General features: G+C 43.3%; 1 protein-coding gene across 1 annotated transcript in view; it reads right to left on the bottom strand.

The window, feature by feature from the left end:
- Window positions 1-11,795, bottom strand: part of LOC118407577 (YEATS domain-containing protein 2-like) — a 19,063-nt gene extending 7,268 nt beyond the window's left edge. The window contains exons 1-14 of the mRNA XM_035808076.1: window positions 11,669-11,795; window positions 11,057-11,154; window positions 10,257-10,346; window positions 9,558-9,755; window positions 8,923-9,065; window positions 7,662-7,740; window positions 7,128-7,210; window positions 6,283-6,394; window positions 5,865-5,909; window positions 4,411-5,421; window positions 3,263-4,093; window positions 2,741-2,917; window positions 1,896-2,501; window positions 1,005-1,209 (exon numbers count right to left, since the gene is read on the bottom strand). Of these exons, the coding sequence (XP_035663969.1) occupies window positions 1,005-1,209; window positions 1,896-2,501; window positions 2,741-2,917; window positions 3,263-4,093; window positions 4,411-5,421; window positions 5,865-5,909; window positions 6,283-6,394; window positions 7,128-7,210; window positions 7,662-7,740; window positions 8,923-9,065; window positions 9,558-9,755; window positions 10,257-10,346; window positions 11,057-11,154; window positions 11,669-11,759 (3,769 nt within the window). The 5' untranslated portion in view covers window positions 11,760-11,795. The remainder of the gene's footprint in view (window positions 1-1,004; window positions 1,210-1,895; window positions 2,502-2,740; window positions 2,918-3,262; window positions 4,094-4,410; window positions 5,422-5,864; window positions 5,910-6,282; window positions 6,395-7,127; window positions 7,211-7,661; window positions 7,741-8,922; window positions 9,066-9,557; window positions 9,756-10,256; window positions 10,347-11,056; window positions 11,155-11,668) is intronic.
- Window positions 11,796-26,846: the final 15,051 nt, after the last annotated feature.

Raw genomic sequence — 26,846 nt, 5'->3', positions numbered from 1 at the left:
AAGTAAAGAAATCATTGCGCCTATCAAAAAGAGTAAATTCCTTTAGGGTGCCTGTGAGTCAATCAAACCTTACAGTCAGGTGTACATCCGTCAATAGTTTCATCAGGTTGGTAGATAAATCTTTTTATTCTAGCGTAGACGTTTCGGTGTCACCTTCATCAGTACTGATTTTATACCGATGAAAGTGACAGACAGTCACCGAAACGTCTACGCAAGAATAAAAAGAATGTTGTGAAACGAAGAATACTTTGTTCGAGTCAGGTGTACAGTTTGGTAACAGGACGTTTCGCCCGATGGATGTTTCGCCCGGGAACTTTCGCCCGAATTGGATCTTTCGCCCGGAGACGATTCGCCCGATATTAAAACACACACCGGTGCCGACGGCCAGGATTCGCCCAATGTAGATACAAATGTACTAGTATTGTAGATACGTATGCCGATTTAATAGTCTCAGTTTGTTAATCTTTATTCACTGACGCCTGCGGAAAGATGTCCAAAACACAGATATAGTTGCCCTAGCCGGTAAAATAACCCTGCAATACGTCATGCGCTACCATAATTTCTCATAGACTACTAGGTCCTGCAACCAGCTAAACATCGAACTAATTTCAGTTACAAGCTTTACATTACACATACTGATATTTTTACCTGGAGCAATAAATGTAATAGCGACTTTTACTCAAGTGGAAAAATACTAGTAATAAACAAAAAACATAATCAATGCCCGAGTCGCACAGTCGTGGGCATCCAACAACAAGCTTCCGACAAAGACAACTCCGCCTGCATACCGAAAAAAATGTTCGTTTCACATTTTGAGTAAAAGGTGGTCGGTGGCGAGAACAAGGTGCCTCCGGTCACGGACCCAGATGTCAGCGCGAAACGACTACGGGCGAAAGATCAATCGGGCAAAACGTCCATAAACCTACAGTTTGACATCTTGAAAATGTGACAGTCACCTGCCATGATGCTAAATGATTGAATTATGAAGTTCAAAACAAAAGTACCTGGCTTCCCGATCTGGCTGAGTTGCTGAGGCGTCAGCGCAATGAACGTGTGTCCGCCCGCCGTAGCCACGCTCGGGGCGGCCTTCGCGCCGGGCTCCGTGGTGGGAGACTGCCCCCCCGTCTGGGGGGATGGAATGATCCGGAAGGACTGCATGGGTTTGGTGCCGGGCTGGGCAGCTGCTTGGGCCTGGGGGACTACCTGCACCTGGGGCGAGCAGAACAGACAAAATATGGTCATGAATCAGTTAGGATACAAGAGAACACACTTTCGACTGTAATGACTCTTACCTTTCAGGGAGTATTCTAGATACCCCACACTTATTGCGTACTGATTTTAAGCATACCCCACATTTATTGCGTACTGATTTTAAGCATACCCCACATTTATTGCGTACTGATTTTAAGCATACCCCACATTTATTGCATACTGATTTTAAGCATACCCCACATTTATTGCGTACTGATTTTAAGCAATGTGGATTTACCATCATGATGTCAACTTTAATAGTTAAATTTTCAATCTTTTGTCCGGTATCCTGAAAAGTGGTGTTATAAAATTAATGCATTGTAATGTTCCAAATTCAAGTTCAATAAATATTTGACCCAGCTCACAAACAGGTAACAACAATACCTCCCAATGACCCATGACCTGGAATGATTGTTGTGAAAAATGTATAATTCTGGCAACTCTCAACTTCCTTACTTCCTGTGGTCTATGATGAATGTGGCTAGCATAAATGGAACATAAACAGTGCATAAAAACAAACAAATAAACAAACAAACCTGCGGCTTCCCAGGCTGTTCCTGCGGCACCTGTTGCACCATGAGGGTGGTTGGGCGACTGGGGGAAGAGCCGGGGACATTAACAAACAAACAAACAAATAAACAAACCTGCTGCTTCCCAGGCTGTTCCTGCGGCACCTGCTGCACCATGAGGGTGGTTGGGCGACTGGGGGAAGAGCCGGGGACATTCCCGCTGGCGGAGGCACCCCCCTGGGGCTGCTGCATCAGGATGTAGGAGGTTCCCGGCTGGAGCGGCAGCGTGATCGTCGACCCCGCCTTCACCGTCTGCGCCACGCCCGGCGACGACCTCTCACCCCTCACCTGGGACTGACCTGTGACCTGCGGGGTCAGGGTTGGGGTCGGGCCGGCCCCCTGGGAGGCTAAGCCACCCCCCTGCACCAGGTGCACGATGTTGCCCCCCTGCGGAGTCCCCCCCATGACCTGTGCCGGCATGTTGACCCCCTGCACCACGGGTGACCCCTGCAGCACGGTGACCCCCGACCCCTGACCCTGCTGGAGGGGGATGCCCTTCACGATGGCCGTCTGCGGGATCAGGATCACTTTCCCTTTCATGGCCGGGTCGGTGGATTTGGCGGCCAGGAAGACCTTCGCCCCCGGCGCGACGTTGACGAGCGGCAGGTTCATGACGTTGGGCGGCACGAGGGCGCTTCCGCCGGGCACGCTCGGGGAGGTCACCAGCTGCTGGGGCGCCACCTAGCAGGTGGACAGATATTGCAATGTTTATTGTACATTATTGCTCAAGGGCTAACTGCAGGTAACGTGGGGGACAATTATGGTAGCGTGTATAGCATTATTGTGTCTACTCTAGTATAGCATCACAAATGAATATGCACTTAAAGGAATTCCATTAAGTATCTAAGAGAAGCTTTCTTCTCAAAAGCTATAATCTATATCTTTAGAGGAGATGGTGATTAGATATCTACTAAACAAACCTGCACAATGCTGCCCGCTGCCACGCCAGAGTGAGGCTTGGACACGGGACTCAGCCCACCAATCACAGCGCCCGAGATGGTGCGGACCTGCGGCGGCGTGCCGGGGGGAACGGTCGGTGAGGCGCTGCCGACCTTCGTGGGGGTCACGGGAACCTTCCCGTCCGCCATCTTCTCAACCTGCAGATACAAAACAGTTCCAACCATGAGTGAAAAATTAGTCACATACAACATACCCGTAACAGCAATAATTAAATGATGCATATAGATGCTTCTAGTATTACAATGTGCCCATATTTCCATGTTGTTTCTAGTTCCCATAACACACAAATCCCAACTTACAGTAGTCAAAGGAAAGCAAATAAATATGGCAATACATTATAGCACAACACTGATTACATACATATATAGTTCTCTGAGTAAAAATGTGATACCTTTTTCTCTTTTTTTGGTAACTAAGTTTTAAGGCAAAACATGTATATTTCATGTATCACACCAGTGTTTTGAAAAAAATTAAGTCTCTACCTTAACAGGCACCTGTGCCATCTGGGGGGTGACTCCGCTGAGCAGAACAGCCTTGCCCTGTGGGGGGGAGGTGACAACTCTGGGCACAGCCTGGGCAGTGCTGGAGGAAGATGGCTGCGAGCTCATCACGATCATGTGACTTCCTGAGCCTATCGCTGAGGCCGAACTCTGACCCACGATCATGTGACTTCCCGAGCCTATCGCTGAGGCCGAACTCTGACCCACGATCATGTGACTCCCTGAGCCAACCACTGAGGTTGAACTCTGACCTACGATCATGTGACTTCCCGAGACAACCGTTGCGGCCGAACTTTGACCCACGATCATGTGACTTCCTGAGCCAACCACAGGCGATGAACTCTGACCTGGCAGGCCAGACAGCTTCAGTATGGTGCCCTTCTGCGGGGACGTCAGGACCGCCTTCGGGCCGGTTCCCGCGGTAACCACCACGCTGGGCTGCGTCGCCATGGTTACGCCCATCCCCGCCTCCTGCTTCACCTGCTTGATGATGGTGATGTTCTGCTGGGTCGCCGTGGAAACGCCCTTGGAGGTTAGCCCCTGGGGTTTCAAGGTCAGTGTCTGCTGCACGGTGGTGACGGGTTTGGAGGTCGTGGGGACGATCTTGGTGATGACAATGCCCTGGGGCGGGGTGCCCACCATCGTGGTCCCGCCAGCCGTGCCCGCCGCGCCAGCTGCACCCGGCTTTACTGTCCCGGCAGCCACGCCAGGCGCGCCAGCTGCACCCGGCTTTACTGTCCCGCCAGTCGCGCCCGGCTTTACCGTTCCAACCACCGCGCCTGGTTTTACAGGTTTTGCTGTCCCCACCAGCGGCTGGATGGAGGGATGAAGGAGGGAATGAATCTACGGAGGTTACATTCAGGTACACGTTACTGTACATGCAGAAACTTTCACGGTGGTTTCATGTTCATGGTTCACTGCGAACTTAAAACCACCGTGAACATTTTTCCATGGCAGTGCATGTTGCTACCTGAAACTTAAAACCACCGCGAAAAGTCCTTTTTCCTGCTACCGTGAAATTAAATCTCCGCAAAGTTAAATGCATTTACCATATTTTTCAAACTTGCTTCAAACATGTCCTGGTAAATGACACATAAAAAATGATGATGAAAATGATTTTCCAAGCCTACCTTGGACTGTGCAGGCAGGACCAGCCCTTTCGTGTCCACCCCGCGGGAAAACGTGACGGGTTCCCGGGCGGTCGGTACGGTTGCCGGGGTCACGCGGGGCGGAGAGAGGGGCTCCGCTTTCACCTTCACAGGAACCACCAAGGTCGGAGCCTCCTTTTGGTCCCCCAGAAACGTTTTGGGGGAACCCGCTGTTGTCTTGGAGACAGCTCTGCTTGTTGCTATGGTAACGGCAGAGATTGGCACAGTTCCACCAGTTACCATGGTAACAGGCTTAAGTTTGGAAGAGTCTACATTTGTCCCGGAGGATGATGGGATTGCCGTTGTCATGACAACCGGTTTCTGTTTGGATGTCTTAGCATCAGCGAGAACTTTCTCTTCGACTTCTTCTTTAAGGTTTGTGTGTTTCGTTTCTTCAGGCTTGACTCTTTCCTTGGACAGGCTGTCCGCCTCGCTGGTCTTGCAAGGTTTCTTAGCGCTGATTTCTTCAGGTGGGGAGGAAGGTTTTCTGGTGTCTTGCCTGGACTTTGCTCGAGGAGACCTCCTCACTAAGGAGGCTCCAGGTTTGGACTCCTGTTCTGCCTTTTCTGTCCCAGGTTTGGCCGCCTGCACTTCTGCACCAGAGCTGCTAGGTGGGGATGCTGTACTGCTGCTGGCCTTTGCAGTGGAAGTTGTGGCCTGCACTTCTGTAGGAGAGCCGCTAGAGGGCGCTGCACCACTGGTGCTGGGTTTCACTGTAGCCTGCAGTTCTGTACTGGAACTGCTAGAGGGCTTAGCTGCACTGGCGCTGGCTTTGACTCGGGAACTAGTGGCCTGCAGTTCTGCACAAGGACCACCAGAGGGAGCAGTTGTACTGGTGCTGTGTTTCACTGGTGAAGCCTGCAGTTCTTCCCCGGTACTGCTAGGTGGCGCACCAGCCTTGGCAGGCAGTCCCGAGGACAGCACGGAGAGGTCGGGGTAGAGCGGCGTTCCCGTCTCATCAAACAGGTGTCGGTCCAGCTCAACATCCACCAGCTGTGGGAGGGAGAACACTGTTGTAATCCGATATCTGGTGTAATCTGATATATATGGTGTAATCTTATATCTGGAACACTGTTGTAATCTGATATCTGGTGTAATCTTATACCTGGTGTATCAGTGGTGTACCCTGACATCTGGCGTAATCTGATATCTGATGTAACTCGATGTCTGGTGTAACTTGATATCTTTTACGTGTAATCTGATACCTGTTGTACTCAGTTCCACAGTCTGTACTTAATGAATGAATAACAGTCACTAAAGTTGAGGCAATGTTGAAAAGATACCTAGATTCTAAGGTTTTCTAGTTTCACCATCAGACTACAGAATCATCTCTAGTAACCCTGTTGCCTAGTTACCCTGTTGCTTAGTTACCCTGTTGCCTAGTTACCCTGTTGCCTAGTTCATAAGAATTACAAGTACAGTTTCTGGCTGCTCACCGTCTCTGCTCCGAGGGTCTGCAGGCCTGTGTAGGTCCGGTCCAGCTGGGGAGACACAAAAATTAAACTCACAGCTTTAACTTCTCGGCACCCAAGCAAACCATTAAAACTTCTCAGCACCCAAGCAAACCACAACAAATCACAGACTGAGTCTAAACATTGCGCTATCTACGATACATATTCAAGATTCAAGTTTTTACAAATCTTTGTCAACAGCCAGATTTTACATTCATTGCTGGTCTCCTAGCAAAGTTTACAGACACACAGGTCTCACACATAAGTTTATAGGCACTGTTGATCTCCTACTTAAGTTTATAGGCACTGCTGATCTCATACAAACATTTACAGACACTGCTGGTCTCATAAAATATTAAAGACATGTTGGTCTCCCACTTAAGTTTCCCTACTGCTGACTGACCTTGAGCTGGTGGATGATGTCGACCTTCTTGTGTCGGGGGTCGACGAAGTGCAGCTGGACCCGGACGGGAAACTCCCCCCAGCCGCGACGCGTCAGGTGGAAGGGGGGCTCGCTGAATAGGGGGGGTGGGTATAGGGGGGTACAAGTGAGATGTGTAGCACTACACCAACAAAATTTGTGGCATATACGAACAGTTCACATACTGAAAGTAGTTTGGGCCAAAGTTACATTCTTTCATTTTGTCTTAACACTCATTGTGATGCAACAAGTACCTCTATCTAAAATAATAGTCATGGCTATCTGTAAAAATAGAGAGCCAAATAATAATTTCAATCAAAAGAGTAGCCTGGCAACTCTAACTGAAATGTGTGTGACATGTACTCTGAATGTTTTGACGTATAACATGTGTGATCTTTTGTCAGACTGATCTCTGGTATCAGTCTAACAATTAGAACAGCTTTGAAGAATTGAACTGTGATTGGTTAAGCCATCTAGGGCACCTTGCATATGGTCAGTGCACTTTGCACTAGGCCTATAAAAGCGAGGACATGCTGTACTATGCTCATTCGAGCCCATAACACTGAGGAAGCCACACGGCAAAACATGTTTGTTGTGTGTCGGTTCGAATAAAGTTCCTAAACGGCTCATGCGGCTCCAGCGTCTTTTCTGAAGATGTGGCGTAAGTGTGAACGGTTGGCTGAGGTCTCCTTCTCCACATATATCAATTAGAACAGCTTTGAAGAAGTTTGTTCCTGTGTACAACGAGTGCAAGCAGAAGTGGGCAAACTAAGACATGTCAGTGGATGGTACCATTGCGCAGCAGGGGTGTACAGGGTGTTCCCTACCTGATCTCCACCAGGTCGTTGGGCCTGTAGCTGGGGTGGAGGTAGAACCACACCTTCTTCACAAAGTGGTCGATTCTGGGGGCCTGCAGATGGACAAAAGGATTCGGAGGATTTATCCAGTTGCTTGAGTTACTTTGTATTACATAATGTTTACCTAGATGTCTGGCCTTCATCAACAAAATAATACTAGTACTTTCTAAACACAGAAGAAACACAATCATAATAAAGAAAACCTCAGTAAAGAGGACGGTACAGATCGGCTCAGTGTCACTGACGAAATGTAGTGGATGGTGTCTGAAACGTCTGACCATTTCTAAAATCATATCCAGTTGTTTGAGTAACTTCGAATTCAGAATGGCTTCAGAATGTGTATTATTGTGGACATTGCATGCATGTAGAACAAAGTGTAAAGAAAGCTTTTACCAAAGGCAATGGAACTTTAAACCAATCAGAAACCTGGATTACCACAAATAAACAATATTGTATTCTATGACCCTTTGACTTTGACCCCAAATATGACCCCTGACCCCTGACCTCTCTGGGGCCGCGTACATAAACCATCCACTTGTGGGTCGACTGGTCGTTCTCTTCTCGCTTGTCTGCCGTGATGTACCTGGGAAATAACGATCAATCAATCAATCAATCAATAATCCATCAATAACCAGCATACAAATCAATTAATCATGTAATCAATTAATCAATAATCAATTGATCAACTAATCCATCCATCCAACAATCAATCAATAAATCAACATACTAACCAATCAAGCAAACAGGCAGTTTTCAAAAATCAATTGATCAATTATCTAACACACCTTGATACCAAGCAAGCATACTGTATGTTTTACATCTAATGAGATTTCTCTGAAAGGAGTCAAGAAGTCATTTAGAATCAAAGTTTCCTGAATCTGACCATGACATCACACTTTGTAAAAATGTGCCCAACATTTTCACTACTTCTGCATCAAAATCACATCACATTGATTCAAAATGTTTGCATCTCTCTGCTAATGGACGAATAAAACCTCTAAGCACTGTAACTGTTACACTCAGGTCTGTCTCCAGCTTGGAATTTTTATCCATCCCTGTCGTTGTTTGGGAGCCCATGTTAGTAATCATCATCATTAATTTTCCCTGGTGACATGTCATTTTTGGCTTTTGAAAACACATTTTTATCAAAATTTTACTTACTGAAGTTCAGATTTTTGAGACAGATTGTTATTGTTATTGTTATTGTTATTGGGTGGGCTGACTACTCACTCTTTGCAGCCAGGGGCTGAATTGCGAGGAGCTTACAATAGGCGGGGCTAAATCGCAAGGGTCTGGAGCGAGCTGCCATTCGGCGCCACTCAGGTGACCTCAATACGACGGTAATTGCCCCAGGTGCGGCCAAGGAACTGTAGGTTTTAAACTGCTCACACCGCACCATCGCACATGTGGCGGGTTCTTTAACGTGCCTGGGGTGTGGCTCTCCCCAGACACGGGACCTCCATTTAACGTCCTATCCAAGGGACGGCTCATTTTCACTTGTAATGAGTAAAGTGAGGAAAGTTTGTGTCAAGTGCCTTTCCCAGGGGCACAAGATCGGCAGCACAGCGGATTCGATCCCTCTCGGTCACAAGGCGAACACAATACCACTGTGCCACGCAGTCCCACTGGTGTGAACTTTTTGTCCTTGCCAAGAAGCATCCCAGGACGGAGGCACGGGTCCTGGAGACAGCCCTGATTACACTACAAGTACTGTTGAAGAATAAGTATGTATCCCTCATATCCTTCTTATCCCCAGAGCACCTACTTGGACACGTTTCCCACGATGATGCGTTTCTTCACGCAGAAGCGGCTCGGACCGCCCGCGACCTTCCTCCCCAGAACCCTGTCAAAGTCAAACCCGCTGCCACTGGTCGGTTCCTGGGTGGGTGGGGCAGGGGCGGGGTCAGGCTGTGGAGATGGAGATAAACAAATAAGATAAACAAAACAAACAAACAAATAATTCTTTGACAGTTTACATAGATTTTTGACAGTTATTGACAGTTCCTGGCTTGGAGGGACAGACTGGGGATATAGAAATAAACAAACAAATAAAATAAACAAACAAATCATTTTCATGTATCTTTCAACAAATCATTTTCATGCATCTTGTCAATGAAGAGACTTTGAGACTTTATTGGAAAATCTATTAGTGACGTGCCCTAGGGCACACCACTGATCTTCCTGGACTTCATGACAAAAACAAATGACATACATACAAAACTTGAAGGTGAGACTATCTTTTACAAAAGATATCAAAAAGTTGCATGTGGCACTTTGTATTGTGTATCTTATAATTATGACTGCCTGGATGTCTAAACTGCATCAGTATTATACCTACTATAAGTTATAGTATAACTAGGAAATAATAGTTGTTATTCAAGTCAGATTCTTGATTTTCACCTTGTTGACAGAATCGCAGATTTCCTCCAGACTTGGCAGCCCTGCATCGTGCTCCTCCGGCTGCTTCTCCTCCTGAGAGGCTTCTGCTGATTGGTTGGAGCTTTCAGATTCCTCCGCCTGATTGGCTGATGCAGCAGGCTTGGGCCTATCAATCAGCTTCTTAATGGCAGGATGGTTGGCAGCATTTGGGTCAGGTGGCTGGGCAGAGACAAAATTGAAATAGTTGAAAGTTGAAATAAGATTATTGATATAGTTGAATATATGTGGGTAGTCTCTTTATGCATGTAAAGGTATCATTTAGGGGTCCATTCCTGTATGTAGGGCCTCACCCTACACAGTGCCAACTTTACTTTAACGACAGAGGCTGCTGGTGAGCTGCCATCAAGCATGTCTAAAACTCGTCTGACAGGAACAACAGACGATAAACCGGATACTGGGGGATTATGATAAACACATGGAACATCAGCACCTTGCCATTGTGGTCACTTTTGGTCAAGATATCTACAGAGACCATCTGTCTATGGTGGTAAAATTTCTTTACTTTAATCCCTTGAGTGGTCGCTAACAGGAACCAAGCTGTGTTGGCCAACTCTAAACCACTGTTAGTGTTGTCACAGAAATCTACATGTAGGTTTTCTTGAAAACATAAAGAATATGACATGCACTTCTGTAACCAATGTTTGCCCTTTGCCCTCTGACCTCGTTGGGTTTCTGGCCGACCCCTCCGTAGTAGCTGGCGATGATGCAGGCTCGCAGCCGGTCCAGCATGCCTCGGGCCTGGTGGATACGCTGTTAATAACAACAATAAACAAATAAACAACTTTCACTTCCAGCATGCCTCGCGCCTGGTGGATACGCTGTAAATAACAACAACAAACAAATAAACAACTTTCACTTCCAGCATGCCTCGCGCCTGGTGGATACGCTGTAAATAACAACAACAAACAAATAAACAACTTTCACTTCCAGCATGCCTCGCGCCTGGTGGATACGCTGTAAATAACAACAATAAACAATAAACAACTTTCACTTCCAGCATGCCTCGCGCCTGGTGGATACGCTGTAAATGACAACAACAAACAAATAAACAACTTTCACTTCCAGCATGCCTCGCGCCTGGTGGATATGCTGTAAATGACAACAATAAACAACTTTCACTTCCAGCATGCTTCGCGCCTGGTGGATACGCTGGGAAATAATAATAACAACAACAAACCAATAAACAAACAACTTTCACTTCATTTCATCACTAAGAACACTGTACAATCAAACCCAGGTAGGGTAAATATCTACAAACAATCATGACAAAATTATAACACTAGGTCACCGTAACATGAATGAACCGTTTGCAACAAAGGCAGTTAGAGATATCAAGTCTACAAGTCTTTCAAACTGCAAATACACTGTCTGTCGGTGTATCATCCCAAAATGCCGTTTTTGAAAACAACAGATTTAGGTTACTAGCCATATGGTTCATGTCAAAGGTTAAAGGTTGTTACCTCATCGATGACCTCTATCTCCCTCTCCTTGTTTCGGATCTCCTGAGAGAACTGGTCCTTAATGATCGTCACGATCTTACGCACCGTCGCATCCTTGGCTGATGGGAGAAACACACATGTGAGACCTACAACACCAATCACACAGGAAAAACTGAAGTATGATACTACATTCTTACAAACCGTTGCATCCTTGGCTGAAGGGAGAAACACACATGTGAGACCTACAATACCACTCTTATTGAAAAAACTGCAGTGTGACACCTCACAATTGTACACAACTAATGTGTAATTAGCTACTAGTACTAGTAGCTAACATTTCGGTGACCGTTTGTCACCTTCCTCAGTCAGCGCTTGGACCGGAGTCCAGAGGTCCTGTCATGCTAATCTTGTGTCCCTGGGAAAGGCACTTAACATTACTCACTCCAACCAGGTGCAAAAATGGGTGCCTGACTGGGGAGGTAAAACGCAGTGGCCTAGACACCGTGGATAACAACAATCTGACCCCACTGCCTCAAAAATGCTATGGAACTATATATGATATAATCTTGAACCATCTTAACATTTAACAACTCATGATCACTGACTGACAGCTGTGTAACCATGACAACTCACCGTCCTGCTGCATAGACCGCAGCCGCTTGTTGGGCTGGACGACATCCTGGTAGTCAGGGTCAAGGTCGTCTGAAAGGCGTTTCCCCGACATGGCGACAGCTGATCACCACCTCAGCAGAGGGTTTCTGTAGTGGAACACAAATCAGGGGGGTAACGAAACTAACAGTCGACTGTCCTGTACTGTTAATGTGTAACTTTTAGTTACATGGAACAAGCTGTGTTTTTTTGTTTGGGTTATTGCAAAGCATGTTAAACTTGAATTGATTTTTTTCATATTCTGCATATATAAGTTATTCATGTCCTAGTTTTGGATAAAATGACATTTGTTCAAAGTATCATATCTGTCTCTGTGGTGCGAGCGGTCGCGCAACCCCGCTGCTTGGCCATATGGATCCGTTTTCGTGGATCCGTGGGTCTGAGTTTGATCCCTGGGTCAGGTCGGCTCAGTTCAGACATGTTGTCAGGGAATGCAATTTGCATTTGTCTCTCGGAAGGGTCCACGTAAATTTTGGGTCCCATGTTAGAGGCGGTGCCTCCAGCACGTAAACAGCCTCACTGCCTCTGGGACCTGTACACCAACAAAGGGATACAGGCGTAGGGTTCTCCCCAGAGAGTGGAATAAGGGAGGCCCTCCACTATACTCTCAGCCAGCTCCACTATACTATTCTTCAAATTTAGTGTGTTTCTTCTGGCCCTGTTTCTTTGTTAGTTTTGCTAAGATTAATGACAATTCACAGATTTTTGTACCAAGTGGCATCACTTTTCCAGTCAGCATTGTCTGCAAAAACTTGTGCATGAGCAATGATCAAAACAATAGTAGTTTTGCCACTTCACAACAAAGGAATAACAACAGCTGTATATTATACTTGTAGTATTTGACACCCTCTGTCATTGCAAAATGAACCCATTTTCATGAAAGTGCAGCGCGTTGGTGCGGGTTATTTTTGCCAGCCCCTCCACTATACTAAAAAATTCTGGGGAGAACCCTGAGGCGGTGGAGGCCGTCCAGCGCAGGGCAGCCCGAGTGACCCTAAATGACTACCGGCAGACTAGCAGCGTGACACAAATGCTCACAGACCTGCAGTGGCGCCCTCTCTCCGAAAGGAGGAGGAACGCCTGCCTCACCTTTTTCTATAAAGTAGTCAACAATAATATTAATATTCTGAAGCCTGCACAAGGGCGCACCCGGGGTAGTCACGACTTCAAATATCAACACATATTCGCACGCATCGACATCTACAAACACTCTTTTTTCCCACGCACAATTCCCAAGTGGAATGCCCTGCCTGGCACGGTTGTAAGCGCTCCCAACGTTGAGCACTTCCGTGCCAGGCAGGCGGCCTGCCCGCCCTAACCCGGGAGCCTCAGCTCCCCCCCCCTACTTTTGCCCCTCGTTGGGTCATTTGGGGGTATACTATGCAGATGCAGACTACTCAGACTGGGTACCTACTGGCTGCAGTAATACACCAAGGTGACATAACCAGCCATCATCTATCAATCAATGATTTCTAACAAAAATCAGTAACAGGGAAATAGAATTATACAAACTAGGAAGGTCACATACACTTGCTGTATGTTAACTTAAGACAGAACTGTGGTTACACTACGTTTGCACAAAACACGTTAGTGAAAGTAAAAGTAGCCAGGGTCGGTCCGTGCCACACCCCCTCCCCCTAAAGCTTTACCCTGATAGACGCACACACAACATGAACACCTTTACTTTACATAGTACCATGTCAAACTGCAAAACTTACCCTGACTTCTACTCACACGGGACAGAAACTACACCTTTTATGGAAATTATGCCATATCAAGTCCTAACTTTGTACAAAAGTGATTGTTAGGTGTAACCCAGACCCCCACCCCTAACCCCACATGTAAGAACACACGTTTTGAAAACTCTCATACTTTGCGGGTAGAAATTGGACTTTCTATCGACTAAAAAACCCGTCAGTGGTCTAAATGGGACAAATATATTGTTATTGAACTAAAGCAATGATCTATATGATTGTAAAGACGGAATTCTGACAGAAACGAGGGAAAATTTCCCACCTTGTCGTCTGTTTTGGGCAGGTTTGCGGATGCTGGGCTGAATGACCTATGACCTCCCATGTTTTCAACGGCAGCTAAACGCAACGCCGTATATTTTGTCTAGAAAATTAAGGAAAAACTCAGTAAATATATATAATCTAGGTGATAAAATTTATTGTGTTATTTTTCTTTCTACAAATGACAAGACAAATTTCGTAGGCTTCAGAAAGGGTCTTCAACACCACTTTCGTTTGCTGCTGTCTTTTACACTTTCCTCCTGTCATTTTTGGCGACGCCCTAGAGGCGGAGCCCGTAGTTGAAATTGTTCTAAAAAATTTCCTGCTGGAAAAGTGGGCGTCATGAATGATTAGATGTTACAATATCCATCTATGCCAGGATTTAACTTTAATACTTGAGACTTTTTGTGATTTGGACAGAGAAAATTATTGAAAGTCAAGGTAGATAGATATCAGATATGATTATGTAGATGAGGACATTATGTGCATATATAGTAAGAAACTTGTACGCATTATCAGTAAATACTAGTATTGGGATGGCCATATTTGTGACACCTTGAGTTTAAGTTGTATTATCATATATAGATTATGCAAGTTACTGTAGGCAACGTTTTAATGGCGAAAAGATACAATTTTCTTATTCATTTGTTTAATGTTTACCTGAGACCAGAGACTTTTCTATGACAGATGCAGAAAAATAATTTTTTTTAAACCCATGCAGAAATACTTGGCTTCATATTCTGGAGGATGATCTAAGTAGTATATAGATGATAGAATAAGATATAATGAAGATATTTTGATATAGTTTCATTGATTGTTATATTATTGATACTAAAAAAAAATCATAGTGCATGTAGATACTCATGTTGTTTTCTTATGAGCTCAATGTGATAGGTAACCAGAGGACCTTAAAGTCCGAACAAAAGATCTACTACAAAATTCTAGATCTTCCACAAGCTACAAACCTCCACATTTTCGTGTCTTGCAGTAACACTCTTGTTCACACTGAGTGACCTATCCTCGCAAGAGCACGAGACTAGATCCGTGACATGCGTAGATCATCTCCCCCCCTCCCCCCGACTCCGTGATTAACATCTTCAAAGAACGAAAAAATGTTACAACTTCTTTCTCTAGATTTTGTCTGTGGCTCAGCAGTTTTATTTGATGTTCAGTTAAATTTTCTGTACATCTTTGAACGTGTCTGAAATTGTAGATTTCTCCTATTTTGACACACAGCTGCTCAAAGACAAGTTCAATTGAATCGTATCCCATAATCAGACATCGAGTAAGCACTTCACCGGTATTCATTCCCTCTCCACTTTTCTTCTTCCTTTGTTTCGTTTCCAAAACTGCCTCTCTCTGGCAACCCTGACTCAGGTGACGTATACAATGAATGACAGACAAAAGGACATCAAACTAGTAGAGTCCATTCCAAGACACCATGCGGATGTTTGTGGCCATTGTTTAGAATTGATTTTAAAGTTTTGTAATTATATGTCTAGGACATTTGATACTTCAGAAATATTTGTAACACTGTTTCAACTTTATAAATATTTCCCTGGTCCTGTAAAACTTTGGAAATATTCATGGTGTGGAATTGGATACTTCTAATGGTTTCTAAATAATGATAACAGCATTCTACCATTATTTACCATTTTCTACCATTTTTTGTAAATGGTTCAGTGGGCTGGGAAGATAGCAATTCACACATCCTTGCAAAGTATGGTTGGGTGCCATGCAACAATGGCCCACCACAAAGGATCCACCCAGCAGTGAAATCTAAAAATATACAGATACAACAATAGGGCTTACTTTTATGGGGGCAATAAACTAATTTAACCATTTGGCGAGGTTTACCATTTTTTGTAAATATTTGTAAATGTGAAATAATCACACAGAGGTTTCACAATTATTCCAAATAAAGATATTTTTGTACAGTTACTTTCAAAATGTTTCTAAAATATTCAAAGGAATTCAAATATATGAGTACTTTCTCAGTCAATTTTTTTAAAATAATTTAATTATTGTGGCTCAGATATTCTTTTATTCAAAATAATTCAGACTAATTATAAATATCGCCTAAAAACCCTCATGGTGTCTTGGAATGGACTCTAACTTTATTTCAAAATAAAGTTACACTTGAACAGAACTATGTAAACCAAAAGTCATAAATGTCTCCCTACTAGTACATCAGCAAATTCAATCATAAACAAACAGAAATACTCCACGAGCAGGGCTGTCTTCAGTCCCATCCCTCCGTCCCACAAATCTGTTTGTTGGGAGGGGCAAAAAGTACACCTCATCGGTCTCAAAAAACCTGACTTTCATGACATGAAACTGAAGAAACTATATTTTCATAGACTGAAGAAACAAAAAGACAGATTTTAACCATGAATGGGAAGGAAAACTAGACAGTCCTGTGGGCCACAACTAACATTTCTTGGTTTCAATGGTATCAAATCTGGGATACATGTACATTTATGTTGCTATTGGTGATTGTACATTCAGTTTCTAAAAATAACTTTGAATTGACTTTGCTACATGTCTACATCTACTGTTTCAAATCTAAACTCTCACAACAAACTTTAAGCTGAAACAGATCTGAACAGTAATATATCTGTATATACCCATATATATATGGATGGATTATATATATGGATGGATGTATAAGTAAGTATATATATATATATATATATATATATATATATATATATATATATATATATGCATGAAATTTAATCATAATAATGAAACCTAATAAGAAATTTTTAAGAATAGTTAGACTATTGACAAACTTTGAAAGGGATAAAGTATTACAAAATAATCCACATAGTGAAAGTACAATGAATCAGTTTCACCATTCGTTATCAAATAAGCAATAATCTATGCCATGGTTCATGGTTACAGAGCTAATCATCAAGAAACGTTACAAAAATTCTAACCAAAGGTTCATCTACATACAAACCTTTACCAAGCCCACTCAGCTGGCGGAATGCTGTACCTCATTAACCAATACAAACGATCCGTATTACTAATTACTAGTACTACATCATTTTTGAGTTGCTAATAGAGTAAGTGACTTTCTACTCTTTTTACACAACTTTCGTTTTATTCCCACTTTTGCTCTGATGACTGTCTGTCACCTTCCTCAGGGCAGTTCTGACTGGTTCTGACTGGTTCACATTGTTACTGCAGTGAACCGTCAATTGCTCTGATGAAGGTGACAGTCATCGAAACGTCAGAAGAAATAAAGTAACTGCTGTGAAAAAAAGCTCTTTATTTAGTGACATACTAACCTGATGAAACTATTCACGCATGTAACCGTGTTTAAGTTCATCATTCGTGTCTTTTTGACCATCACTTCTATTTCTTTTCTCCCCTAAAACATTGCATACAAATAAGTCTCTTTCACATGTCTCTCTTACATGACCTGTTTTCTGTCTCTCTTGCTGCATTCCCTCTTGAACAACATGCGGGTTGTGCTGTCAATCCGCGACTCAAGGCCCGTTTGCTACAAAATAGGATGTGTATTTGCTGTCGCTCAGAGCTTGCGGCATGCCGACTCCTTATACAACTGACGTTTGTGCCCAGAGTAAGTTTGCATGTGTCTCTTCAGATGACCCAGCTGACTGAACAGTGAACTGCCTGCTGCACTCCTCACATTTGTAGGGTTTCTCCCCTGTGTGAGTCCGCTTGTGTTTCGTTAGGCTACCCGTGTCACGGAACTTTTTGCTGCATTTCTCACATCTGTAGGGTTTCTCCCCCGTGTGAGTGCGAATATGTTTCCTCAGATCACTCAGCTCACTGAACTGCTTGCTGCACACCTCACATCTGTAGGGTTTCTCCCCTGTGTGAGTCCGTACATGAACCTTTAGATGACTCAGCTGACTGAACTGTTTGCTGCACTCCTCACATCTGTAGGGTTTCTCACCTGTATGAGTCCGCATGTGAGTCTTCAGGGCACTCAGCTGACTGAACTGTCTTTTACACCCCTCACATCTGTAGGGTTTCTCCCCTGTGTGAGTCCGTACGTGAGCCTTTAGATGACTCAGCTGGCTGAACTGTTTGTTGCACTCCTCACATCTGTAGGGTTTCTCCCCTGTGTGCGTATGCATGTGAGTCTTTAGATGACTCAGTCGACTAAACTGCTTGCTGCACTCCTCACATCTGTAGGGTTTCTCCCCTGTGTGAGTCCGCATGTGTGTCTTCTGATGACTCAGCCGACTGAACTGTTTGTTGCACTGCTCACACTTGTAGGGTTTCTCACCTGTGTGAGTGCGCATGTGAGTCTTCAGATTACTCAGCCGACTAAACTGCTTGCTGCACTCCTCACACTTGTAGGGTTTCTCACCTGTGTGAGTGTGCTTGTGTTTCCTTAGGGTACTCTGGTCACTGAACTGTTTGCTGCACTCCTCACACCTGTAGGGTTTCTCCCCTGTGTGAGTCCGCATGTGTGTCTTCTGATGACTCAGCCGACTGAACTGCCTGCTGCACTCCTCACACCTGTAGGGTCTAGATGCCGCTAGCCCGCCAGCAGACTCCCCTTCTAAACCTCTTCCAATGTCATCAGAGACATCTGTTGCCATGGTAACAGCACCTACTTTGCTTCTGCAACAAACAGATGAAATAAGATTTATTAGTTTGCTTTAGTGCCTATTGTGAGCGACCCATCTTTTTTTTTTTTTTTCTTCTGTTTTTGAGGCTACCAACTTCAACTTGCTGAAGACTTTTGTAGCCTATATAGGAGAGTCGTGTAAAGTGCCTTTCCCAAGGGCACATGATCGGTGACACGTCGGGGTTTGAACTCAGGACCTTCTGGACCTGAGTCAAACGTGCTGCCGATTGCGCCACGCGGTCCCGCTGATGGAATCTTAATTACCATCCTCATCATAATTACCAGTGCAATAAAGGAATGAACAAATGGCCAAGTTGGTGGAGTCATCGATTAAGGTTTTGTTTCTTTGTTTGAACCTTTATTTATTTATGAGAAGCTCAAATCGGCCTACAAGCCACTTTTCACTAAGGTCATGACTCATGAGTAGGGATGCGTACCTAAACCCACGTTAGCCATCCCCTGACCTGTTATCCTGCCTGGCTTGCACTAATTAGATACAGGTCCAGTACTGGTATACCAAGGTTCCGATATTTTTGTATCTGTACCTAATTGATTGTACCGGTACTGTACCGGTACACATCCCTAGTCATGAGGGAGGTATGGTTCAAATAAAATATAACACACAACAGAGGTACAGAGATGTTATTACCTGGTACATGGTGCAGCATCCAGGTAATAACATATGCCAAAAAGAAGCTACTCCAGCAACTGGACATGATTTTGGAAACAGTCAGACGTTTCAGGTAGCATCCGCAATATATGTGTAACAGTGGGGGTTCAAGTAGCACCAACTGACCATGCCAAACGCCTGTCAGGCTTTTGGCTCAATCATTTACGACAGGCGTTTGGCATGGTCAGTTGGCGCTACTTGAACCCCCCACTGTTACACATGTCTAATACCGGTACCATAATAGAAAATTTTTGGTCATCGCGAAAACTGCAAACATTAATCCATCGCGAACATTTCTGCATTTACAGTATATTGTTTCTTTCTGTTCTACCTGTGCCTCTTGTGCGTTTCATATGAGCGAATATACAATCCCATCCCCTCAACAGGAATGGGGGCCGCCATCGTATCAAGCTTTCAGGCACTTGGGATCTAGCCCTCCCACCCCCACAAGTTACAACAAAACATTAGCTTCTATAGAAAATAACACAGCTAATTGACTCATTTGCACCCAGCAAGCAAGCAAGCATCAACCTTGTCTCCACTTTGTGTGAGGATCAGGTCTGTCTACAGCGTCCTAGAAACTCCTCCAGCAACTCTCAAGCACAAAGAACCTAGAGTTAAATACCAAGAGAGACTTTTGACTCAAAAGCGAACCATGTGTTACTCAGCACCAAGAGGCCACGTCTAGCGAAATAATAGACGTTTAAACGAGGACAACAGCAACAACAAAGCGTCCATCCCACTCATTGTTTGGGAGCCCATAGCCATAGCACATGTGACCATCTTCCGACGAAACAAGCGGATAATAGAGACAACAACAACAACAACATGTTGTTAAATTTTCTTGTTTAACATGTCATTTTATTTAGCTTAATGCTTAACACAATTGCATGCATTGTCAATAGTTTCAAGTCATTTTTGGGACGGAAGGGGTAAACTATGAATCGATGATGATCATTTTCGTTGACATTTAATAATGTCCTTGACAAAACAGTTGTTGCTGTCCTCGTTTTACGTCCATCACAACGCTAGACGTGGTCTCTAACTCTTGGTGCTGAGTAACACGTGGTTACAAGACCACTGTGTCTACACTAGCCGGGGCGACTAGAAACGAAAAACTTATGTATATTATATTAAAATTAAATAAGTTTTTCGTTTCTAGTCGCCCCGGCTATGTCTACACGTACAATGTCTGTGGCCGATTCACATCTGGGAGGGGGGGGGGCATTTTTCTGGGCCAACCCTCGACTTGAATCGACACTTTTAGACAGTACATACGTACCTGCAGGTTATTGTGGAGAAAACAAAGCCTCTAACCGCCACACCGGGGCCAGACGAAGATCAAGAAAAGCTGTCAAAGTCTCCAGCTCAAACTGACAAAACTCCCGCCTGAACAACACGAGGGTTGTGGTAATGTATCCATCCGCGACGTAAAGGCCGCGGGGAGTTGGCTACAAAATAGTGCGTGTTAGAAATTTAAAAAAAAAAGACCAAAAACACTCGGAAATTTAAAATCAAGCAGCAGTAGGAAAGTGACTGAAACAATGACTAGTATCCCCAAGAGTAGTATCACTTTCTGCCTGTTTTTGCTCAGGTTTGACAGTTGAGTGAAGAGGCTGCAGTGCATCTAATGACCGCATGAGGTCGTCGTGTATAACACTGAATGCTTTACGTAACGCAACGTTAACCATTAATCATAAAAGCATTTTAATTTTCTTCAAATATCGTTGTAGGAAGCTTTTGTCTAGCCAACATGAACACACTGTTGAGCACTTTTCTCCAGGTGTTGATTTTTACTGCAGTTTACCTAATCCCCGCTAGGTGCCGCTACGCTACAGCGTCGCGGATGCATGACGTCATATTTCCGCCATATTGCAAACAGAGTCTGTCTGGAGACGTTCTTGTCGCCGGTCGCGCCGCAAATTCTGCCGAAAATCTCCGCTTTCCAGAGAAACTACAGATACTCAGGTATGTACGGACATGTGCTATACTATAGGGTAGCTCTGTGGTTATTCTGACTGCGATTTGAAGCCAGATTCGGTTCAGAAATCAACTTTTTGGGCCGCAGATTTTTTTGTGTGTTGCAAAACAGCAAACCTTGCATGAAGCTGAAAAACGCCGCCCAACATTCGGGACAGGTTGTTAAAATTCTGGAAAATCGGGTTTTTACAAACTTCTAGGTGATAAATGTTTCCGTTTTCCTTCACTTACTTGTACAACTCTGAAGTCCACAATTCTGTGTAAAAATTGTGGCTGATTTTGCCGCTGAATGTTGAAAAACATGATAATATTTTGGTTGTGTAAGTGATTTTATGATGACGTTTAGCGTCAGGATAAAGACTGCAAAATTTTATTTTCATTTTCTTGTGTCGGTGAAACGTCGTTTTCTTGGGAGCCTAAACCCTTGGAAATTTCCAGAGAAGTGTTCTTACAGAATAATGTGTTGTTTGTTATTTTTGTGGGCAGGTCTAGACTTGATAATGTTTGTGATAATCTGTGAAAACGTCAGAAATTCATGACATCAACAAGTGATAATCACAGCTATGTGCAGATAGTCAGCTGTTAGATGCATACTGTCAATGTTAGAATTTTTGTAGTGGTTTTGCTTGTGTTTTCATACTGTGAAATCATGACAGCACAGATAAGTTTTTGGTACCAAATACTGAACCACAGAATATTTTTCAAGCGTGTTTTTAGAACACTCCAGAAACCTCATTTTCACTTGCACAGTGAAATAAAACATCCCAAAAGTAAGTGCGTTTACAGTAATCTCATGTTCATCCTTAGGCTATTAAATACATGTAAAACTGTTCACATTAACGAGATAATTACGGGATAATTGTGGTGAGAAGTGGACATCATTATTAAATTTACGGCTGGTTTAGTCATATTAGTGTTAATCCTGATGTTAGAATGAAATGACGATTACGATTATCATTTTTTTTTCTCGAATTTTTACTATTAGTATATGATACGGTAAGATCTCAATTTCATGCAGATTGTTTGGTAATTAGTTGGTATACTCTCGCTTTCTGGTGAATTATCATGCTACATTTAGTGCATGTATAAAAATGGAAACCGTGTGTGTAAATTGCCCACAATGTCCAGTTAGTTTAGTCATTTCAACGCCTCATCATATATTATATATATTAGACCGAACGACCCGTCACACCTAGCTGTTGCACATCTATCTGCAAGCGTACTTAAAAACTATCCAGAGAAGATGCTGATGCATAATGCCCCCTACTGTACTTGGTGATAACAAATTCCACTATACGGTAGTTCTGGGAAAGTACGAATTTTCAACTTGATACATTGGTTTCATGGATGTCCCAAGGATTCATGTTTAATGATGTTACTATTTTTGTTAGTAGAACATTGTTTAGAAAAATAGAATCACAGGAAAAAAGAACGTCTTGCAATTTTGTTGGAAATGCTACGGCCGTGTGGCGCGTTGGTACACCCGATCCCTCGATCTCGGAAGTTAAGCAACGCGCGGTCCGGATAGTGCTTGGATGGGGGACCAACCAAGGACGTCCGGATTGCTGTAGCCTCACGAAGTTTTCCACGAAATCGTCTTCCGGGAGGGACGTAAAACGGGGGTCCCGTGCTCGAGGAGGTGCCTTGACCACGTTAAACAGCCTCATTACTCATACTTTGGGTACCTACTGGCTGGCAAAATACACCAGATGATTATTATTATTTATTATTATTAAAAATGATCCAGGGTAGGCACAATGTTATTTACCATGCATCTATTACAAATTGTTAGAAACCAAATTAAAGTATTTCTTTTTCTATTTCACTCATCTCCCCTGTTCACACATGCAGCTTATAGCAAAAACAGCAAACGAGTATATTTTGAGCGTGTCTGTCTGACAGACAGACAGACAGACAAACAGACACGCTCAAAATACAACCTTCTGGCGAAGGTAAAAAATAGCAGAAACCTACATCTATTATATGATATGGTACATACGTACAGCACTGCAGATTGGATTAAAAGCAATCCTTTCCGCCGCTATGAGTATGAAAATGTTATATAAGTAATACCATTTGTGATGAGGTCAGGCCAAAGTTGACTTGTCACGACTCAAACCTTCCGGTGAGTCCTTCAGTCCTGATCATGTAATTACACATGACAGAACACATGCGATTAGTAATGAGGCGAACAAATTTTCCTTGATTTTAGGGTAATGTGTAGCCAGGGGTTCTGAATTTAGCAAAAAGTAGTGTCATGCCCCCCCATGCAGACTCTCTACTGGTAACAAGTAACTAACAACATAATGATAATGATGACTACAGCATGATCATGAGTGTATTCATTGTGTACTGAATAAAGTTTGAAATGATTATTTTCCACTCACAGTTATACGTGTTCTACTCGGATGCCAGAGATAATAATATGTTAATGTGGTTTGTTTACTCCACTTCAGTTCAGTGGTAAACAAATAATAAATAAGTGGAAGTTTTACTGGATGACATCAGTGTCTGCATGGCTCCCAGACGATGTCATAGGGGTCAAAGGTCAAGGTTCGTGGCTGATGATGCAACCTTTATTTCCTAACACTGACCAGTCTGATTATGAAGGTTGTTCTTAGTAAATTGGTAACGATGACAAATTCTGCAACTGTGCTGTACATCATGGTATATGGTCAGGACCTGGAAGTTGAGGGTTTGATTCTCGACTGTTTTTTTTTTTTCAACCTTTATTTAGCCTTGATACATCATTCGGCCTGAGCCGTTTTTCAAGATTTCAAGGGTTGTAACTTAACCTGACTAGTGCGCTATTCTTAGTACCAAAGTATTGGTAACAATGACAAATTCTGTAACTATGCCATACATCATGGTATGTGTCACTATCAGGACCTGAATTTGCTGAAAGTGGAGGGTTTGATTCCCGGCTGTTGTGACTCACCTGACTAGTGCGCTACTGGAGAGGTTTTCAGTTCTGAAGGGACAGAATCTAACTACAGCTCATTGACACAAAACTGACAAAAGGAGGATACAGGAGAATTCTTTGTGTGTGTTTTTTTAGAAGCTCTGACGAAGGTGTCTGAGAGACATCGAAACATCACGAAATGTAAGTACCTACTGGTTGTGTAGAAAGAATTCTCCTATATCCTATATTCTACCAACCTGATATAACTATTTTCGGAAGTATAAAAAGGTGGTTTAATGGGCCACTCCATATCATTATTATATTTCTATATTTTCTATAATAAGATGTGGTGAACAAAGGCCACCGAGGCAGTCTCTAGAATTTCATAGTAACCAGCTCTGCATACATGCAGCACTCAAGTGGGCAATCAGGGGTTCACAGGTGCCAAGTGGTCTTACTTCTTAAGAAATTAGGCATTGATGGGCACGAGTCTTAGAAACTTGGAGGCCACTTTCACTGATAAGGAGTTACATCTTGGGCCTGTGGAGCTGATGCTATATATATCAAGTTTATAATCTCCAAGCAGATCCTACGGTGGCATAAGGTAGTATCAAAAGCAAAGAAGTGTAGCTGGCCTAGGAGTAGCCTTTGGCTGACGATTCACTCTCCAAGGCTGGCTACACTCCTTTGCTAGCTTTTGATAGGAGCATACTATCAAATTTGCCACCGTAGGATCTGCTTGTAGTTCAGGGGAAATGTTTTGAGTCAGAGCCAGTTCCCGATGATGTCATTGTTTATGTAAACAACTTCTGTTGACTCACGGCGGCCATCGTTTGTTTATGTGACTCAAGGGTGTTTCCTGCATTGTTACATTTCCATAATTATAGACAAAACACTTCAGGTTCAGTTTGTCGTTCCAGTTACTGTACTTAGAGAATTGATAAGAGAATATAACACCATCATATTATCATAAGCAGGTACGTAGGTCTGTTTTTGTGAAATTGGTGCTGTTAGTGTGAAATACCTTTCTTTGTTTCTAGCAGTTCTCCTGTATGATGTAAATGTAGGTCTCACCGTCAGTCTTTGTTTTCAGTTTTGTTTTTGGAAGTGAAAGAGTTTGTGCTTAATTGAACGTACATTGTAACAATTTGTCTGTTGTCAGAAGACGTCAACATGTCCACCCTGCCTGACATTAGTAAGATTTTATTGCCAAAATATATGCTGTCAACTCATGTTGAAGTTCACAGATTTTTTGGATAAACGGGGAAACGTTTTCCACGAAATTTCCATCACAGGACGGAGGGACGAGTCCTAGAGACACCAGCCCTAACTTTTGCAGCTTTTTTTTAATGCTGATTTTGTAATGTCATCGAACTCTTCTAACCTTTATATTATATGATTATCCAAAGCTTTGGTAAAGGGTCTCCGCTCGTTGATAATCTCGCGTAAAAACCTCCCACATAATTGATCAAACAAAAGTGCGTCAGCCGGTACCAGTCCTGTATGTCCGTGTTTCTAACAGTGTTGTTAGACATGTAGGTTTCACCTGTCAGGTGGGATCAGGACAGCTTATCCATTAAAAGCCAGCTGATTCTGTGTGGATCAGACAAAGGTCAGTGTTTGCAACCACCCACACATTGTGGGCAGGGGTAGCATAGTCAGGGGTTCTCACCAATTCTGCTACCACATGAAAGAACTTGAATTTGAAGTAGTATTTTTCTGTTTTCAGAAAACACTAGAACTAGAAGTAAGAATTATTTGCAAAGTGTTCTGCTAAATTCTATTATGTAGAAAACTTACCGATGACTCTGATCTGTCAACTTCAAGTACAATGATGGGTTAGCTACCAGGTTAATGAGTTAGCTGCCAGGTTAATGGGTTAGCTGTAAGGTTAATGTGTCAGCTGTCTGGTTAATATCAGGTTAATGGATTAGCTATCTGGTTAATGGGTTTGATGTTTGTTTTACTAACCAGTCCAGGCATAGGATATTTTACGACTCCAGATAGACAGTTACCGAGTTACTGTAAATGCATTTAAGTTTGTGGGGATTTACTTTCATGGTAGCGTAAAAATGGAGTGTTCGCGTTGGTTTTAATTACGCAGTATCACCATGCACTGTATTCTCTTACTGCCATGGAAAAATGGTCGCAGTGGTTTTAAGTTCGCAGTGAAGCGGCCACCGCGAAAACCGGGAACATAAAACCACTGCGAACATTTCTGCATTTACAGTAGCCCAGGACCACAGACATGTGAACATACATATGTATGGGTTCTGAGAAGAAGATACAAAAAAATGTATTTCTGAGGTGTGTCGGTGTCAGGAGGCCAAGGTCAGGGTAGTACAAACTGTAAGCTGGGGGCCATTGAACCCAGGGTGATAACGTTATTGTCACACCGTCTAACATACTGTGGAGTGCCTTGAATGAAGCTTCAGAACTGGTGATTACAATACAAGCCTATTTTAAAATCATGTTCACAATTCTGTGTAGCAATTTGGATTCAAATTGGGAGCAAATGTTGGCTCCCTTTGTTACAACTACTGTTCAGGGACCATTGCGGAGGTGCAGTTTTGTTACATGAATATCCAGGGACCATTGCGGAGGTACATTTTGTTGCAACTATCCAGGGACCGTTGCGGAGGTACATTTTTGTTGTGCCTGGTTTCCAGGAAATCCTACCTGAGGTTCTGCTCAAAACTGGGATATTTTTAGCAAACTGTTTTGTTTGACAAGAATTTTAGTAACGTATGAATTGAATTTTTTTTCTTGAATATACATTATTTATGTATTCAGTTTAAACTGCCATTTTCTGTCCGCATGTTTTGCTCTTTGATTGATATTTGACCATGAAAATTCATGTCAAGATAAAATTTTGTTTCCAATTGAAGCGTAACTTCTGCACCTGTCCCCATGAGTGTAACCCGATACCACCATGATTGCGTGAGTCACGTTAGGTCGTGTGG

Source organism: Branchiostoma floridae, unplaced genomic scaffold, assembly GCF_000003815.2.
Source record: "Branchiostoma floridae strain S238N-H82 unplaced genomic scaffold, Bfl_VNyyK Sc7u5tJ_1421, whole genome shotgun sequence".
In the NCBI taxonomy this organism is placed as follows: domain Eukaryota; kingdom Metazoa; phylum Chordata; class Leptocardii; order Amphioxiformes; family Branchiostomatidae; genus Branchiostoma; species Branchiostoma floridae.
Note: the sequence above shows the minus strand (reverse complement) of the source record. Positions and strands in the feature narration are given on the sequence as shown.